The sequence below is a fragment of the Hippopotamus amphibius genome, chromosome 14 (assembly GCF_030028045.1).
Source record: "Hippopotamus amphibius kiboko isolate mHipAmp2 chromosome 14, mHipAmp2.hap2, whole genome shotgun sequence".
NCBI classification, from domain to species: domain Eukaryota; kingdom Metazoa; phylum Chordata; class Mammalia; order Artiodactyla; family Hippopotamidae; genus Hippopotamus; species Hippopotamus amphibius.
Window position 1 is genome coordinate 67,917,530 of NC_080199.1, and position 19,905 is coordinate 67,937,434.

Here is a 19,905-nt window from a genome sequence, read left to right on the forward strand (position 1 = left end):
GGGCTCAGTAGTTGTAGCTCACGGGCTCTAGAGCGCAGGGTCAGTAGTTGTGGCACACGGGCTTAGTTGCTCCGCGGCATGTGGTATCTTCCTGGGGCAGGGATCGAACCCATGTCCCCTGCATTGGCAGGCGGATTCTTACCCACTGCGCCACCTAGGAAGTCCCTCAGTTTTTTTAATATGAACTAATTTCAGTTCATCAGTGCTTTTTTTATCCCACTCCTTTTCATTCATCATTCTTATGTTGTTTTGTGTCTTGAAGTCACTAATTCTATACTGATATCTTTGTAGAAATACTTGATGATATTGGTCAGATTATTAAATATCATTAGAACTAACTTGCCAGCCCATTAGGTAACTTTTTGGTTTTATGTTATAGGAGAGAGTTTTAAGGGTTAAGCACCAGGCTTAATATTCACATTATTTCCTTCTCTCATGAGTGTCACAATTTTACTTAACGGAAGTTTTACATAGTCCTTTTAGAAACACAAAGAACACTTTTGTAGATGGTTTTATCATCTTAAGTAAATATTTTATTAGGATAAGGAAAAGCATTAAGTGTTTTAAAAAATAGTTTTCATCTTGAATTATCCAGACACTTGGGATTTGAACTAGTTGCATAATGGATGGTGGTGGTATCGTAGCCAAGAAAACAAAACTCCCAAATTCAGACTGTCTAGAATCAGGGAAATCAAATAGAAGTGAATTTTAGGGGTTTTCTGTTTGTGCTAATATTTTAAAACCAAGCCCAGGAAATCTGAAGTGTGTTGCATGCAGTCTAGAAAGTGAGGGAGTTTAATGTCTCAAGAATGAAAGCAAAACAGTGAAAGACTTTAGTGCTTTTCAAGACAGGTAAAAAGCATGAAGAAGTGCAGCACAGGTGGTGGTGCTTCCCTTTTTGAGTTTAATGCCAGTGAAAGGAAGCAGCTGGTTGAGAGAATTTTCTAAGAATCCAGGAAAACTTCTAAGTCAGGATTCAAAATTGTTAAGGAAAGCAGATTTCACCTAAATAAACCAAAGGGCTGACTGAAGAGGAGCTTTTAAGAAAGATCTTTTCCTAGGTAGAAGGAAGGCTGAGCTAGGAATTTAGATTGTATGTCTGTAGTTATACCCACAAGGCCTTTCAGACCAGTCTAAACTGGCCTTTCATCTTCACCAGCTGCCAGTACTGTATTTGTCCAGGACAGCATCGGGGAGGGGAAGGGAGGAGGCAGGCCACAGGGACCCTGTACTTAGAAACGAAACTTTGATTCTTTGGTGGGAGAAGAACATAATCAAGCAGCTCTAAAGTGAGTGAGAACATTCTCTCCTAGTGCTTCTCCAGGTTGTTTTACCAGCTCTCTGAGTCAGCCAAAAATGCTGTCAGTTCTGTATCTTGAGCTAGTTAAGGCTGAGATTTAAAAACCATCAATCTTGAAAATTTCCAGGATTAAATCTTCTCTTGGAGTCCAAGAGGCCGTTTTTACCTCTGGGAGTTTCTGAGTTGTGACAGAGTTGTGACAGACGTCGTATTTCTCATTTAAATGTTATGCAGTGACACACAACATTATTTTATTTGCCTTGAAGCTCCTGAACTACTTCGCTTTTCTTTGACCTTATGTTTATCTGGCCTTCACTTTTACAATACAAGCTTTTATATCTGCCGAGTAAGCTTCTTTAAAGCATGCCAGGGTAGAGATTTAATTACACTCTTGTCTTTCTAAAAATAAATAGCAATATATTTTCTATTTCAGGGCATTTGACGTAGAACTGCTTTACATAGCACAGTTCTTTAAAATCCCAATAGCAGAAATTGCTGTCAACTGGACTGAAATTGAAGGTGAGTATATTGTTAACATTACAGCTGATCTTAAGTGGGGGAAGACGTCAGATCATACAGTTGTCCAGTGAAGTCAGCTGGCTTTACTGTCACCCCAGTTCAGCTGTCCTGACTCAGAGAGGCAATTTCATAGACAGTATTGCCTACTAATCCCTGCCACCCTTCTCCAGCTGGCTTTCTGCCTTCTGTATTTTTTCAGTCTGTTCTTAGAATCTCCATTAGGCCTACTGGCTTGCCTAAGAAATTCAGCAAAACTTGTACAATGGACAGGATCATGGTGATTTCAGAACAGAAGCAAGGTGAATAGTCTTGAGATAAACTTTTGTTTGTAATACCATTTTTTTAGTATTGTATTATTTCATTACTCAGTGAGTTTTGACTATCTATAAACCACTCTGCAAAGCTAAGTGAGAGATTAGTTGTTTTTACTCCAAATGTCCATAATCCATTCACAGCCAATTTTTAACTGGCATCTGTACGTATGTCCAAAAATGTAAAGATCGCTAAGATTTATAATAATATGAAATCTATCATAATTCCTAATAATTTCTATTCAGAAAAGCTTACATAGCTCTCACTGTTCAGAATTTAAAATATATTGTAGTGTTCTCCTTTGCTTACCTTAGAATGATCCTAAATTAATTCACAATGTAGAAGCAGTTAACTGGAGACTTTTTCAAAGTCACCTCTCTCCCAGGTAAGCATGGCCTCCTCTTGAAAAGTCACTGTTGCAACAAGCAACCTCATATGTTTAGGAACAGAGAAAGATTAAGAACTGGTCTGGAAATCATATAAGCTGTATAGACCTCTTGGAGTCTTGCTGAATCATACTGAGTTTACAGCAGTTTGACTAATCTCCCCAGTAGCGGCCTAGATCAAAGGGGATGGGAAGCAGGTGAAAGGATGCTTCAGACTCAACCAGCTCCATCGATGTGTCTGTGTTGATCTGTGCTCAGCACGGGCTCTGTGGGAAGTTGAAGTGGGGAAAAGTAAAAATATGTTTCATTTTACATCATTTGCTCACTTGCACTTCTCAGATAGTTGAGTATTAAATCTCATTAACCAGCACTCAGTGAGCAGTTTCTGTGTTAATCATCCCCAGACCCGCAGTCGTATATGGTCAGTCCCTCCCTGCTAGAGCAGGGCCATCTGAAATCCTCACAGTTTAGATCCTCCCAAGTTTTATTTCACTTCAGGGTGTTTTGTTTTTGTTGTTTTTAGAGAAACCACTCACTTTGGCTTTGAAGATATTTAACTCTCTTGCCCAGGATTTAAATAAAATTACGGTGGATATGTTAGCTTGATTGTGGTAATCATTTCGCAGTATATACAGACATCAAATCATCTCGTGCATTTCAAATACATTTCAATTATATTTGTCAATTATACCTCAATGGGCTTCCTAGGTGGCGCAGTGGTTGGGAATCCGCCTGCCAATGCAGAGGACATGAGTTCAATCCCGGCTCCAGGAAGATCCCACATGCCGCGGAGCAGCTAAGCCCGTGTGCCAAAAAAAAAAAAAAAAAATTATACCTCAATAAGGTCAGGGTGGGGGAAAAAGTAAAAGAGAAAGAAGCTAGAGCATTTGGGCTTAAATGTCAGTGATTGTCCTGTGGTCTTGACCATGTCACTTTACCACCTAAGCAGCCCAGACCTGAAATTGAAGGGAAGGGAGGCTCTACTCCTAACTTACTAAAAAAAAAAAAACAATTCCAAGGGGTAAAATCAAGGAATATAAGCTTTTAAGACATGCTCAAGGAGCAAATCTTGAGCATGGGCGTGGCATGTTGCCATTTGACTACCACTGGACAAGAAGATGGCCTAGTTAAGATGTATTTATCTTATCTGATTGAGAGTCTTTGATAGAATTAGAATAAAAGTTGGGTTTTTGTCTTGGCTTTCTTATCTCAGATTATTAATCTATACATGTATTATGTGTAGAGGTGTACCTGAGTCTCTGTAGTACATGAGATTGAAAAGCAGTGTGTAAAACATGAAGATTTACCCCCAAAATCGTTTTTAAATGTACATATGGAATTAAGTATTTTACACACATACATATATAATGTAAATAATACAAGTTAAATTAAGGTGACTAGAAGCTCACAAAGGGTGTGTAGACTGACTTCTAAAATACAGTTTTAAACTGTTATATTTCTCCTGAAAATGTTTAATTATTTTTAAATCACAGGTTCTAAATTAGTTCCATTTTGGAGCTGGTTACAGATGGGCAAGGACCTACTTTTTATACGACTTCGATATTTGACTGGTGCCTGGAGGCTTGAACAAACCAGGAAAGTGAATTAGGTTATTTGCCAGATTTGATTGTATTCTTACACATCAGTGTCACATTATTTCATTTGAAATTAAAATTTTAAATAAAGCTAGAATAAAACCTGTTCCATTGTCTGCCTTTTAATAATTGTAAAGAATTTACTGCCAGAAGTAAAAATTTTTGTACCTCTTTTGGACACAAAAATTTTTAAGGTGTTTGTAACAAAAGTCAGATTTTCTTTTGCTTTAGCAATTTTATTTATTTAGATTATCATTGTGATTCTGAGAAGTATAATTTTTAAACAGAAGACAGAAGCAATTATTCTTACTCTAAATTGCCTATATAATTTTCATGAACTTAAATATAAACCACAATCATTTAAGAGTGTTCAGGGATTTAAAAATAAATGTTTAAATATGTATATAAATTTATCAATAATAAACCCATATTTCATTCTGTAAAATTCTAGGAAATTATATGTTAAAGGAAGGATATAGGCTTGCTCGCAAAGGTACCCACTTTCTCATACAGGCTTATTTATCTCCTTTCTAATTTTTCTTACCCCCTGGCAACCCTTTACTCTTGAGTTCATGTTAATAAAAATTGGAAATTCTTTATTAAAAAGAGAAAATTTGTGATATTAATAAATGTATTTACTTAATAACATCAGAAGCCTGTGTTTTTGAGAAACAAAAGACTAAAAAACAGCAATTATAAAATAATGAACTCCTAAAAATCACAATTACATTGTTCCTGATGTTTTAGGGAATGTAATAATAATCCCTAACATTTATTGAGTGTTGACTGTCTGCCCACCACTGTTCTAAGCGCTTAGTATATAATGACTCACCTGACTTTTACAACAGGAGAGGAGACTGAGGCACAAAGCGGTCATTTGCCCAAGGTCACAGATGTAGGAAACAGCAGAGTCGTGACTCTAGCCCACTGTCTGGATCCAGGCCCTACGCTCTTTAACGACTATGCCACTTCCATTTCTGAAGGTATGGTAACTGGAGACATGTAAGTAGAAAGTTTCAGAAGCATGTTAAATACAGCATTTTAAAGACGAGACTTACATGGAAAAGTAAATAAGCTAAACATGACTCCTCTCCAGTAGTTTCAACAACAGTGATGCTGTCACATCTGCATTAGACAATAAGGTCCTTGAAAACAGAAACCATTTCTTACTCAAATTAGTGTTCCCAGTACAGTGCTTAGCGTAAACACTTAGTATCGATCAAGTGAATAAACAAACTTCATTCGCTAGCAGGTTTCGGGAGCCTTTAAGCCATTTAAAGGAACAGAACAAAGCAAGGCTTATGCAAGTAGAAATGAGAGAAAACAAATAGTATTGTAGAATGACCATAAGCATTCACAAGAATTTAAAGTTATAAGCCTTGAGCCAAAAATAAGATCCTTAATGAAACTATAATAAGGCAATAAAATAATGTATTGCTCTTTGTAAGCTAGTGATAAAAATGTATGTTTGAAGCATGAGAGGAATTTTCAGGAGAAGTGTCCATTTTTTTTTTCTATGTAGTTCACCCATGAGCGCTATTAAGAAAGGTTTCTGATATCCTTGATGCCAGTTTATCTTCCTAAGCACAGGTTCACCTAAGCCAACAGAGCAGTACAGACTCCGGGGCACTCGGTAAGAGAAAACGTAGTTTAACTTGTTGACATTGCAGAGCCTGCTAACAAAACACAGCCACAGCAAAAGCAAAAATATCAACTACTATCATTTTACCATGTGCAAGGAACTGTGATAAGAATTTCGCATGCATTATTTAGCTTAATTTGATCAAACCACACTATCATATAGGTATATTACCCACATTTCAGAAATGAAGAAGCAGGCTTAGACAAGTGACTTGCCCACCATCACACAAGTAGCTAACGTCACGCTTCTACTGAAATAAAAAAAATAGGAAAGAGAGGATCATGGGGCATGATTAAAACTGAGGGTACAATCTCATTACAATCAGACAACATGACCATTTACAGTACTTTCTACCTTCTGACTTGTTCTTATAGAATATGTATACATGGAGTTTACGGGAGATTATGTCTGGATGATAACATGTTTCTTGACATCTGCAATTCTGTCTATGTAGTCTTGTATTTCCACCATTCCCAATTGATTCTCCAGTTCTGTTTTCCATTTTTTTATTCAGTTATAATTTCATTAACAGCAGAAACCTTGCCTTTTATTTGTGTGTCTCCATAGCATCCTAAATTGTGATTGTTCAATAAAGGTTTCACAAATGGTTAGATAATGCCACCATTACAATTCATTTGTCCGAAAAGAAAATTACGTGAATGAGGTTATCCATTTTATCGACAGCTAAATCCCCTTTAGAAGCAGTCTAATGGGTTGCTTTGTTTTTATGCAAACTCAAAAGCATCAAATCTACAAACTAATGATTTTATTATGTCCATCCGATATAGGACTGATTTGAAATTCACTGATTTTGAGGTAAAACTCATTAGTATTTTGATGGTCACAAAAAGCAATATCTTCCCAGATTTGATCCTCTAGACAATAACTTCTACAACCAAACACTACAGAAGAGAATGGCGCCCTCACACCTGCTGACGACAGCAAAGGCTGCGTGGGGAGCCTAGATGCACACCCTCACAAGGCTGGAATCAAGCACTTGGACACCCTTACCTGGGTGACGTCAGAGAAGGCACAGCAGGGAGCAGGACTCTCATCCCCAAAAGTCAGTCCTGAAGCCTCACCAGGGGAGCCTGGACTTGCACTCCCACCTGCAGTAATGAGCTGCTTTATATTATGTCTGATGGTGGAAGCAAATACTAAAATAGTCTGGTGTGGTTCTAAATGTATGTAGTGAAATGTATAAGACAATTTATTATAAATGGGGGAGGATAAAGGGGCAAAAACAGGTAACAGACCTTGTGATCCCCTAGGCCATCTTCTGGCATCGCAGTTGGGGAGCTATGGCCCACTGCTGGAGAATCAATAGGCTAAGTATGCAACTAGTGCCCAGTCTGTCTTTTTTAAGATAAAAGAAGTATTAGCAGAATCTGCCAAATGCAAGCGCTATTCAGGTGACAGATTCTTATACGAAAGGAGGTAGTGTAAGAGCCTGACCCATTAATGTTTCCAACTATGATTACTGTTCTCTTTCCACAGGCCAACTGTATAAACAGAGAAATAAATTGAGATTTTAACATTTAAAATCCTCAGTTTAGTCAAGTTCCATACAATTTTTTAAATTTCTTGAACACCTGCACATTCACCATTTCTGATGATTAAGCAGTGCGTGACAGCTGAGTTTTAGCTGTAATTACAGCACACTCACTTTTTAAAGATGACCATTTCAGAAAAAATACTTCCAACTGAAAGAGAACCTTATTTATATTTCTTATAGGAAATATATGTTAGAAATTTAAATTTTGGACTTTCCTCATTCTCCAGTGGTTAAGACTCCACGCTTCCACTGCAGGGGCCACAGGTTGGATCCCTGGTCAGGGAAGATCCCGCATGTCGCAAGGCATGGCCAAAAAGAAAAAGAAAAAATAAGTTATTAAAAAAAAATTTTTAATTTCATTAAAAATGTGGTTTCTTGGACACCATTTTCCCCTCTGAATAGGCAACTGATGTGGATGGATACTGATTGGGTGAGTCAGGAGACTTTTTTTCCAGTGATGAAAACTGCATGCATCTCAGTTTTCTTATCTATAAAATAGTAATACAGAGATAACACATGAGCTGCTACATGCAATGAAATAATACAAGCCTAAGCTTTAAAGATAAAAATTTAATGAAAAATATAACACATATGCACATATCAGAATTTTTTTTTTACATGTGGTAAATGCAGAATATTATCTTTTATTAGTTTATGGCCTACCTTATCCTAAAGGTAAGTTTATTCTAAAAGACTATTTCTCCACCCAAACTTCTCTCTTAAATAGGAGAGCAAAAAGTAATGGACTGGCTTTTTTCTATGCGCAACTATTTTCAATAGAGGCCTTAAAGTAGATCTGAGGCTCACTAAACAATGTGTGATATGATACAGGCACATCATTAAGGAAGAAAAATGATTAAGACTCTTTATGAACTTAAGATTCTGTTGAACATGCAACATTTTATTTGTACAGAAAATGCTTTTAGAGATGTTCTTTTATTCTCATTTAAAGTGTTCTGAATATCTCTTTAATTTCTCCTAGAATTCATTCTGCCAGAGGTCATCTATAAATTAAGATAAATTAAAGAGCAATGTGTGGATCAAAAAGTATAAAGTTTATTAAAAAAAAGAGAATGGCAAAAAGTCAGCATATTGATCGCTAGCAAATACCAGGGAGAAACTTGCATCTTCCAGCCAGGCAGCTAATAGGCAAGGATCTTGCTGGTCTAATGGCCTCAGTATGAGGGTGGAGGGGGACTCTTTCTAATCAATTTGAGTCAAGGGTAAAAACTTGACATTAAACTAAGAGTTTGGTTAAAGGGATGGTATTAGGAGGTGGGGCCTTTGGGAGGTGATTAGGTTAAGATGAGGTGATGAGGGTGGAGCCCCCATGATGAAACTATTGTCCTTAGAAGAAGAGAAAGAGTAGAGCTTTCTCTCTCAGCCATGTGAGGATACGATGCAAAGACAACCATCTGCAAACAGAGCAAAGGGTTCTCACCAGACACCGAATCTTCCCGCACCTGGATCTTGGACTTCCGGCTTCTAGAACCGTGAGAAATAAATTTCTGTTGGTTAAGTCACCCAGTCTGTGGTATCTTGTTATAGATACCTGGACTAAGACACCCATTCTTAGTAGTAAAGCTTGACTATAATTCTGTGATACCTTAGGATGTTGCCTTTTATTTCAGATACCACAAAGCCAAGTACCCCCTCCAACCTACAAAAATTATATTGACATAAGCAGATTAAATTTAAAAGTTATTATAACTGGATTAGAGTTTGTGCCACATATAGCATCAGATAATTAAATCCCACATGAAAATAAGATTAAACCTTAATCTTATCCTTACTGTAAAGGTAAGTTTTGTGGACCATACAACTCTCTCCAGGTCCTTTAACATGTCTACAGCTTCCCCAAAATGACTATGAATCACTCCTAACTTCACCCCCCCAATACACACACACACACACACACACTTTTTAGTTTTTCAAAAAGAAGACCAGAGGCAGGCATTGCTTTCTCCTGCGCTGCTAAGCCCTAGGGATACCAAAAGCCTGGTACGAATCCGAGCCCAGGATCTGTTACCCTATTCTCTTCTTCTATTCCTAATACACCTTCATACACTTAACAAGTATTTGATGAGCACTTACCATATGCCAGGCACTATTTTAGGTGTTGGGAATAAACAAGAACAAAATCAGACACATCGCCCTTTCTTTTAGATAGAGAAAATACTTGCAAATCACATATCTGACAAGGGGTTAATATCCATAATATATAAGGAACTCCTACAAGTCAACAACAACAAAACCAAATAATCAGACTTTTAAAATGGGCAAAGGACTTGCATAAAAAATTCTCCAAAAAGAAAAAAAATTCTCCAAAGAAGATACACAAATGAAGCATGTGAAACTATGTTCAACATCACTACAGTAACAGCAGTGCAAACCAAAACCACAAAGAAATGTCAACTTACACCCATTAGGATGGTCACTATTAATGCAACAGAAAATAACAAGCATTGGTGAGGATGCAGAGAAACTGGAACCCTTGTGGTGGGAATGTAAAATGATGCAGCCATATGGAAAATAATATTGAGATTCTTTAAAAATGTGATCCAGCAGTCTCACTCTTGGGTATATATCCAAAAGAATTCCAAGCAGGATCTCAAAGAGAGATTTACACACTCATGTTCACTGCAGCACTATTCACAATAACTCAGAGGTGGAAGCAAACCGAATGCCCATTGACTGAGGAATGGATAAAGAAAATGTGGTCTATACATACAATGGAAAACTATGCAGCATTAATAAAGAAGGAAATCCTGCCACACACTACAACACACCTGAACCTAAAGGACGTTATGCTAAGTGAAATAAGCCAGTCACAGAAAGAAAAATACAGTATGATGCCACTCACGTGGATTTTCTAAAATAGTCAAAATCCCAGAAACAGAAAGTAGAAAAGTGGTTGCCAAGAGCTGGGGAAAAGCAGGAGGGGGAATTACCGTCTAATGGGTATGGAGTTTCAGTTTCCAAAAATGAAAAAGTTGTAGACATCTGCTGTACAACAGTGTGAATATACGTAATACTTCTGAACTGGACACTTCAAAATGATTAAGATGATGAAAAAAAAAAAAGGTCAGTCTCATCTAGTCCCTAAATAGCATGCTGCCAAGCACCATCTGAATGAATGGATGGAGTTAATTATTACATTAAATATTAACCTAAATTTAAAATAAGAAAGGTGTATCTCAAAAATTTTTTTAAATGAGGATCAAGAAAACTCACTGAATTACTGAAAGATCACTGAAGACCTCTAAGAATGCTGGAAGAGCACTGAAATCAAACAGTGGGGATGGAAAGCAGATCTGGGGCAATTAAGAAGCAGTGGGTAATATGGGGAGGAGAGACATCACCACGCGCTGGGAAGTTTGACAGTGGGGGAGAGGACAAATATCGTAGGCATTCGGGGAAGAGTTTTGTTTCCCCAAGAAAAGTAAGCTCTGACTTGACTGAAGTAATGACCTGAAGTATTGTTTCTCTCTTATAGAAAAAAAGAGAGACTCCCAAATGGACTAGAAAGAGGACAAAACTCAAAGGTTGCAAAGTGCTAGTTAAATTTGGCTCACAAGTGTTTTCTTTGGCGTGCGTCTTTTAAAAAAAAAAAAATTGAGTTAGCAGAATTTTTAAATGGTTAAGATTTTCCGTAGAATTCTGAAATTCTTTTATCCCTTGAAACTCTGTCCACATTCTGACCTGGCAACCACCGGCTGGAGCTGCGAACCAGGACCTCCTTTTATAAAAGATGTTGCCCTCAGTCCCCAGCCTTCCTTACTCTACCTCTCCTGGCCCATTTCACCATTGACAGGCCCCTCCTGGTCCAGGCCAGCATTGTTTACAACCCCGGTTACAGAGGAAGGTGGAGAAGCTGTAAGGAAGAGTGCAGGGAAGAGGGAGGATGACCAGTAGAATTTCAAGTTATGTTTTGACCTCTGGGACCATTCCTTAGCCTTTCATTAAGGCTCCACTTTTTCCTCCTGCTCCCTTAACGAGCGTGATCTCACTCCTCTGTTCTTTCTCCACAATTTCTTTGTTAGGGATCTCATTCATTCCCGTGGCATCTGCTGCCACTTCTATAGATAAATTCCAAATTTACATCCCTCCTCTAATCACCTTCCTGATGTTTTTAACCACCTACTAAGCATCTTATTTATTCAACAAATATTTATTGGGCATCTATTATGTGCTGCAAAGCCTGGTTTCCGGCTGTGGGAAATACAGTAATGGGCAAAACCAGCATTCTTAGAAAGAAACAGTCAATGTCATTTCCTGTAGTGACGCTGCTCTGAGGGCAAAAACAGTAAATAAAGAGAGATTTGGGGGACAATTGTGAAAGAGGGTGATTTTGTCTTATTTCCCCCCTCCACGTCCCTATGTCCTGCTTCATGTAACATTTCTTCCAAAGACACCATTTTTTTCCCTTCCTTGATTCTTGATTCCTCCAATTTTTTTTTACTAAGTTCTATTGATTTTTCCCCTCAAAATATTCATAAAATGCATCTCCTCCCACCTTTTCTAGAATCCCACAGACACTATCCTACGCAGACACTCCTCACCTCATGCCTCGATCAATGCAAAGGCTTCCTAATAGGTCCTCTATCTCTTCTGTCTTTAAACTTTTCTCCCCCACCCACTGCCACTTTATAGCCTGTAGATTTTTCTTCTTCAGTGTCACTACCCAAGTCACATTCTGCTCAAAAAGTTTTCGATTCAACTTCAAGTTCCAGGAAGACAGTGAGGTGTGATGGTTAAACGTCCGGGCTTTGGAGTCGGGACAACTGGAGTTTGAATTCTGAGCCAGACACTTGGGGAGGTTTTGTTATGCCTCAAGGTCTCAACTGTAAAATGGGGATAATAATTCTTACTTCCTGAGAGCTGTCACTCTTCACCACTAAACCAAGAGGCTCTATCACTCCCTTGTTTCAACCCCAGGGCATTTATCCAGTGATGTCCATCCTTGAAACATTATTTTTCTTTTTTATCCAAGAAGTTTGACAGTTTTCAAGAAAAACTGCAATTTTCATACTCAAAACCTCAAGGAATTCTGCACATAGTAGGCATTCTGGCTGTCTTTAAGAGTGTGCAAGTTAATACTGCATCAGAGTCTCTGGGCTGGATGAAATCCAGGCTGCACTCTGCCTCAAAGTCAGCACCCACAGGGCTGCATCCACTGAGGTGGGGGGAGGGGGTCCTTTGGCTATCTGGGTGGTAGGTATTCATACTCATTTCTCAAGGTGTAGCTGAATTTCACCTCTGTGGAGACCTCCCTGACACCTTCCATATCCGTGGCCCTAAGTGACACATGAGGTTGTATGAGAATCATTGGTATGTGTGTCCCTCCTAGTGAGACTTAGTTTACTGAGGGCCTGTGCTTTGTGTCCATATGGTTGGTCCAGGCACCTGGTACTCAGGAAAGTGTTCAATGATGGTTATGGAGTGAAGGATGGCTCTTGAAGGAAAGTTCAAGGGGGAGGCAGAAAAAGCACACAGCTACAGATGAAATGTAGGAAGGACACCAGAAGTGGGACAGGTGTAGAGGCAGCAACTCCACTGGCTCTGAGTGGAACCATTATAATGGTGGATCAAGTACAAGGTACTACAGATCCACAGAGCAGGATCTCTGCACCTGTGGAGTACTGCAGACGTTGTCACAACCTTGTCCTGTGCTGGGCATATGACAAGTGGGAAGAACCAACCTTCTCATGGGTAAGGAGGCTGCCCTTCCTACCACCACTTTATGGGCTGCAGGAGCTCATGTTCCGCCAAGTTCTTATAATTCAGAAAAGAGGGAGCTTCGTTTTGTCACGGTTTTCAGGTCTTAAACCAAAATTTTACTTGTGTTTCTACCAAATCACAACCTGTGACTGTCTCACCTCTCATATGATTCCCATTATGTAGTTTTTTGGTGGAAGTTCTAACAAGCAATAAAATTGCAGCCAATCAAGAAATTGAGGGAAAAATAAAGCAACGATTCTGGATTTCCCATTCCAAGGACATTCGGCTTCTGAAAAATGGGGAGTGAACTCTGAGCCTTCCTTCCCAGAGCAGGCATTTTCTCCTTGGAACTCAGATCTTACTGTTCTTGGGTATAAAGGATTAACCTGCTATAGCAGGTTTGAGGGATAAGCGATAGGCATTGTATAAGTGACAGGCTAACTTCTAGATGCCAAAATTTCTTAGTATGTAAATAAGAATGCACAGAAAAAGCAGACTACACACAAAGAATCTGCAAATCCAAGTCCTGCCAAGAGCCCAGAGAACTCTTTGAACTTAAAAAAGACTGTGCCAGAAGCCCAAGCCAGTACTGCAGAGGTTAGAATTTCTCACTCTGTGTGTCCTCTGCATTGTCTGATACACATAAGCGAAGGAAACAGATAGTAGCTGGGCCATTTCTTTCCGTAATAACATTAAAAAAAAAAAAAAAGCCACATGGTATCAATTCTGAGGCCCTAATTAGTTTACCTGCAATAAAATGCACAGGAAGTGCAATCTGTAGTTCTTAGCAGTCCAAAGGTTTCCTGGAGTTTCACACCCAGAGCAATCTCAAACTTAACACCTAGCCTGGAGCAGGGGAAGATGGGCTGGGTGTAGAAAGATGATTTAAATTCTACCACGGATGCTGTTTCACACAAGGACACTGCTCAACTGACAACAGTATGATAATGCAAACATGGCATCTGCCACAGGAAGAAAGCACAGCGCTTTGAGAACGAGAAAAAGCAGTTAAATTCACGGCCTTGCATTTCAGGGGTATCAGGGCCTTCTGAAGGACTAATTTTTCTACATACAGGAGCAAACTGAATACTGTCCCTTGTGGCTTTATTCTACTTTCATCTCTGCAGTAAATGCCTTTTCTATGAAGAGCTGCTGGCTGATGGGGGGGAGGGGTCAAAGGCCATCAGTATGTTGGTGGCATTTCCTAAACGTATTCCGAGTGGGTTGGAGGAGTCCACAGTGACATCAAAAGGCAGGCTACTCAGGGGGGTACCTGGGCCGTGAGCAAGCAAGGCTGTCTATTAATGTTGCTCAGTGCCCATAAGGCTGCATCTTTATTAGATTAGATAATAGTATATAATATAGGCTAGGCTGTTAAGCAAATAAATACGGGTAAGGAAATGACGACCCACACAATTATATGGCTAGTTTTACCCACCACTCATCACTCACCACTCAGAGTGAGTAGATTTTCTTCTGCTTATGCCAGGGCAAACCAGGTGCTCTGGCGCTGTCGGTGGGGGTAATGATCCCCTTTACTCTGCAAAGCAAGGAAGAAACGAACAGCCGGTAACAGCAACCCTTGGGGCCCAGAAACACTTCAGAAAGAGCCACCGGCGGGAGCTGGGGGCGGGGGGGGGGTCCAAGCCGATTTCTTGGTGGCGTGTCTCTAGTTCTGGTTAACTGCCCTCGGGCCTCGGGCTCCAGGTGGAGGCAGGAAGTCACGGGGCGGCGGGGGAGAGACGCGCGGTGCCCCGCGCCGGCGGGAGTACCCCCCCGACACACACAGGGCGCCCGAGGGGAGTCTGGGGTCTCGCGGGAGGGCGGAGCCGCAGCCCCGGGCCGGGCGCCCCCGCCGCGGGTTTCCGCGCACGTGGCCGCGGGGCGGGCCGCGCCCCCCCTCCTCGCGGGCTCCCGGAGCGGCCCGGGCGCGCGGCGGCGGCGGGCGGGGGCGGGCCCGCGAGCAGGGCTCCTGGCGGCTTTCCAGGTCGGCGCACTAATACGGGCGATGAGGCTTCGCGGCTCCAGTCTGACTGACGCCGGCTGGGGCCGCCGCTGCAGCCGCTGTCTCGGGCCCCGCCGCCGCCGCCGCCGCCGCCGCCGCCGCCGGGCCCTGCAGGCGCTGGGCGCGCGCAGCCAGGCAGTGAGTGCGCGGCGCTCGGAGCGGGCGGCCGGGGGACCCACCGCGGGGGAGGGGGGAGGCCAGAAGTGGGTGGGGGGGGGGGAGGAGTGGCACCGCGGGGACAGGTAAGAGAGGCCCTCCCCGGCGCGCTGGGCGTGTGCGCGTGTGGATGCGTGCGCGCGAAGTTTTGCTTCCACAGGGACGTCTCGGAGGCTCCCGGGTGGGTGGCTTGTCTCTTCGTACTCTCCATCCCTGTATTCCTCGGTGGGGCCTGTTTGGGGTGGGGCGGGGCGGGGTGGGCGAGGGGCCGGAGGGCGACAGCTCCGGGGAGACAGCCGTGCGCCTTCCTCGCGGCTGCGGGCACCTGGGACGTGTCGGAGGATGCTTGGCCCGCGGCGGGGCGCCGGTGTGCGGGGCTGCGGCCCGGGGCAGGGATGCGCGCTCGCTGTCCGCCCTGCGGGTTGGGTACCGAGAGGGGCCGAGCTCCGAGGACAGGCGCCGCGGAGACCCAGACTTGCCGCTGAGGAACTGTTTGCTGTGGCCGAAGGGGGTGGGGAGGACAGTGGAGAAATCGGGGTAGGGGGGAGTACATGTGACTCAGCTGGCCTCCCTGGCCTTCTGTCTCATAGGGTTTTCACTCTGCTTACCTTCGAGGCACGCGAAGTGAGCAAAAAGAAAGTTAGGAATGTTGTTCAAGTGTCTCTGGGCTAGCGCTTGGATTGTGTTGGGATCTGGGGTGTTTGTCTTTTCCTTCGCCTGCCATTCGGTGCCAACTCTCCGCAGAGGGGAGGGGGGCGAGGTAGGGAACAGATACAGGAGACTAACTGACGCCAGCATTGTGATCGGAAGGAGGAGCGCGCGGGGGTGGGGTGGGGGGGACATTTTTATGTATGGCTAATCGCTGACAAGCCTTCCCGTTACTATTCCTTCCTCCTCCCACCCTTGACAGTGGAAATTTGAAATGATAGTTTAGAAATATTCCGTTGACTTGTTTCTGGGCTGGAACTCGTGAGAAATAACCTACAAGTGATGTAAATCTAGTTTTGGAGTAAAATTGCACGTAATTTCTTTACCCAGTAATGCACAGTCGGATACACACCCACAGGACACTGTGGATTGCTTTTAATGGATCCAGTTTACAAGTGCCATTTCAGTGGCTTGCCAGATTTCTCGGATGATCGTTTGAAAGCATTGTTGAACAGGAATAACAGAGAATAGCTGTAAAGTCATAAGGCACTTAATGATGCTACCTCGTTGGCCATCATTGAGCCAAGCATTTGGGCATCCTTCTGGGTGAGTGACATGTTAATCCTACGGGTGTATCTTCTGCCTTGGGATTCCTGTTGGTGTGAGGGAATGCCATTGGATGTTTACATTTTAGAAATAGTGATCTATATTTAAAAAAGAAGTAAAAGTTAAACCCAAACACATTCTCCTAACTCCAGATAGTTCAATAAGCAAGTGTCCCTGTATTTGTAGGAAACCATGAGCAGGATTTTGGACCGCTTTCAAGTTTGTGGTTATCCAAGAAGGACACTACAGATAAGAAAATGATGTAATCATTTATAAATAAGGAGCATTTAAAATATATTCTGATAGATGCTTCAAATAATATATCAGAAAAATAACTTTTAGTGACATGATCGCCTTCACTGATGGCAAGACAACTGTCTTTAGCAGACAGCCTTCAGCCTGTTAATCTGTTCTGACACAACCAACTCCCATTTTTCTGCTTGACTGGCTATCTTTGTCAGAGCTGTTTTTTGCTTGGGCTCTGTGGTTTCAAGCTACGTTTAAGAGAATGCTAACATATTCTTGATCCAGGCAAACTCATTTTTATCGGTACAATGTTTGCTAAAAACCAAAGATATAAACAAATTTTAGGTTAAATCTGTAAGTACTTTTCAATTCTCACATTTGTCATCAATTTTTTAAAGTCATCACAAGCTATTTGACTTTTTTCCTTTTAAAATTTTCTTCTTTTCCTTATATCTCCCCACTTAATGAGTAATCAGAAAATATTCACAAATGTCAACTACTGCATTGCTGATTTCCCAAGACCATGGAATGAGAAAGAAGAGAGGTTTTTGTTGATGTTGTTAATGAAAGATTGCTAAGGATTCTAGAAGAAATAAACAACTGGTAAATTTGTTTATCCTTTCTAATCATGTGTTCAGTTGGAGGAGAAAAAATCTGTCAAGAAATTATTTCATAATTAAAGTATTCAATTCAATTAAAATATTCAAATATTTCATAATTAAAATATTCAATTCAAATAGTTTACTTCTTTTTAATGAGAGTGGAATTTCCTTTGCCATATTTGGGAAGTTGGTGTTTAATAAGTGGTCACTATAGCACTTTCACAACTAACTAGTTTATATCTGACATTCCCTTTGCAATAAATAAAACAGCAGTTTCATCATTTTTGGCTTCAGTGTGTTGGAAATCATTCTTATCCACAAAATGTATTCTGATATAAGGGAAGCTAAAAGTTATGAAAATGAAGGTTTTTTTTTAATTCGCAAAATATACTACCTTGAATTTTAAAGCTCTAACAAAGCTTAGTGCAGATTTTCTGCTTATCGCATCTAACATTTAGTGAGGAATTCAGAACCAGAGAATAATAGTCCAGGATAAAACAGTAAATGTAGCAGTACATTGAAAGCATGAATCTCTTCAAATAGTTTTAATTATAGGCTGTTGGATTTATATTTCCTTGGTTACTGTTGCCAGTAAATTGAAAAGTTATTCTAAAGGGAAAAAAAGCAAGCAGTAAATTCATGAATAGTTTTAACAGTATGAGCACCTTAAATTTTTTTTTTGGTGTTAACCTACTGAATGTCCATGTCATGAGTAGAGGCATAACAAAAAATAAATATCCCTTGGTCATAAACTAACCTTTCGAAATAAATATCACTGTAAATTATGTCTCTTAAGAAATGTGGTCTAACTAAAGTTGTTAAGATTTCAAGATGTTTGTTAGCGTGAGAAGCAATCAGACCCGTGGAGGCTGGATACTCTTCTTGCCTGTGGACCACAGCCTGACACTTCCCACCTAAACCATCCTGAACACCACCCACTACTCCCTTTTTGTGTCAGCCTTGAGCTGACCCAAGACCACTTTTCCAGGCTTATCTTCCCACCCCTTGTATATTTTATGCTGCAATTAAAGTAAAAAATTGTGATTTCCCCTGTAAACCCTGGCATTCCTCTCCTCTGCACATTTCCTCATGCTAAGGCCTAGAATGTTATCTCCTGCTCCCCCACCTCCCACCAAATCCACAGACCTGTCAGCATCTTTCTCATCTTTTACAGCCCTGTCCAGGTGCGTCCTCCTCTGATGCCCCTGGGTACAGACGTGTCCTCCTTTGAGCACCTACAGCTCTTGGCATTTTGCACTCTTGCCACATCTTGTGTCCTATTGAATTACTCGTATGCTAATGTATTTCTTTTCCTCAGACGATCCTTTCAAGATCTGTGAAGGAAGGGACCATGTTTTATCTATCTTTTTCACTTCCTTCCTGCCAACCACAGTGCCCTGCCTAGTGCACCGTCCATAAATACTAATTAAATGACAGGTCCGTCACTGAACCCATGGTCTCGTCTGAAGTACAATCTGTAAAGGAGTTCCCCCTAAACGATAGGTCTTAACAGTCCATCTTTCAAGAAGCCAGTGTTGAACTTGAGCTGAGGACGTGTTAAGAGGCTGTGGAGAGTGAGACCCCGCCCCAGCCCAGTTGAGACTCTTTGTCCTGAATATTGTGGCTGAGCCCTGCAGTCAGGAAAGCTTATATGGTACTTTTATTGCATTAGCAATTTTCCATATCAGATTCACTAAATACACAATGGAAACCATTTAGCAAAAAAAAAAAAACTAGATTTTTAATGTGATATGGCTACCACAATGAAACTCTAATTCGATTCCACAGAAAATTGCGAACACGATATGCTGATCCCCGTCCCCCCAGCAAAAGCCACAGAAAAATTGATAGTTTTTAGTGTATATGTTTCAGACTGTGCTCACAAAGGAGAAAGCCGACTGCTGCTGAGATGAGCTTCTGTTTTGGTCAGGTTGGAAGTATAAAGAAAGGGTCTTGTTATCGGTCTTGTCAGAGAGCTGAATCTCCCTGCTGTACCTTGCTCTTTACGTTACCAGACGTTACTAAATCCCATTGTAACATGCATCGTATTCTGTTAAGTAGTTCAGAATTAACAGAGTTAATATAATATAACAAATATAATATGTGTATAAATATTATGCCTATATAAGATAGACGATTATATAGTTTTAATTGGGAAATCTAATCAACTCAGAACCAGTTTTCTAAGAATCAGAGAGACACTGATGCAAAACTTATATGAAAATGCATAAATGTTAAGAAACAAATTATAAATGTGTGGGTACAGAGCTGCATCACTTTGATGTCCTGAACGCTGACGAGATGTTGGTTCTCCCCCTTCATTCCCTAAACCATATTTAATTCAAAGACAAAAATATAACCATGAAATCAGTGTGAAGGAGCCCTACAAAGTTCTGATTTTTCCAAAAAGACAGCTTTGATCTTCTTTCTGGGGGGAAATACTAAATATCAAAATCTTTCTCTTCCTCTCTCTCTCTGTCTCCTGAGTATCTGATATCACTGGTGGGATTACTTTTATATATGAATTTTCCCTTAGGGAAGTTTGACATTTTGTATCTGATCACTTTCTTTCCCCCTTTGTCACGTTTGACTTGGAAGGACTGTACATAGGA

The 19,905-nt window shown here is 41.0% G+C and overlaps 2 protein-coding genes and 1 long non-coding RNA gene across 6 annotated transcripts in view; 2 read left to right on the plus strand and 1 right to left on the minus strand.

Annotated features, from left to right (window-relative positions):
- ALG5 (ALG5 dolichyl-phosphate beta-glucosyltransferase) overlaps nt 1-4,218 on the plus strand; it is a 40,139-nt gene extending 35,921 nt beyond the window's left edge. For both annotated transcript variants that reach the window (XM_057707457.1, XM_057707456.1), the window contains exons 9-10: nt 1,734-1,819; nt 4,011-4,218. In XM_057707457.1, coding sequence (XP_057563440.1) covers nt 1,734-1,819; nt 4,011-4,126 — 202 coding nt within the window. In that variant the 3' untranslated portion in view covers nt 4,127-4,218. The remainder of the gene's footprint in view (nt 1-1,733; nt 1,820-4,010) is intronic.
- Nucleotides 1,812-14,970, minus strand: LOC130835709 (uncharacterized). 3 transcript variants are annotated; one of them, XR_009049015.1, is made up of 7 exons: nt 14,483-14,970; nt 8,751-8,794; nt 6,766-7,797; nt 5,930-6,001; nt 4,945-5,104; nt 3,209-3,313; nt 1,812-2,783 (listed from the first exon to the last, which is right to left on the minus strand). It is a non-coding gene; the product is annotated as an uncharacterized LOC130835709 (long non-coding RNA). The 3 variants fall into 3 exon arrangements; XR_009049016.1 differs by lacking the exon at nt 8,751-8,794; XR_009049014.1 differs by having other exon boundaries at nt 6,766-8,794.
- Nucleotides 14,971-15,045: 75 nt separating this feature from the next.
- Nucleotides 15,046-19,905, plus strand: part of SMAD9 (SMAD family member 9) — a 61,487-nt gene continuing 56,627 nt past the window's right edge. The window contains exon 1 of the mRNA XM_057707827.1: nt 15,046-15,173. The gene's annotated coding sequence lies outside the window, so the exon portion shown is untranslated. The remainder of the gene's footprint in view (nt 15,174-19,905) is intronic.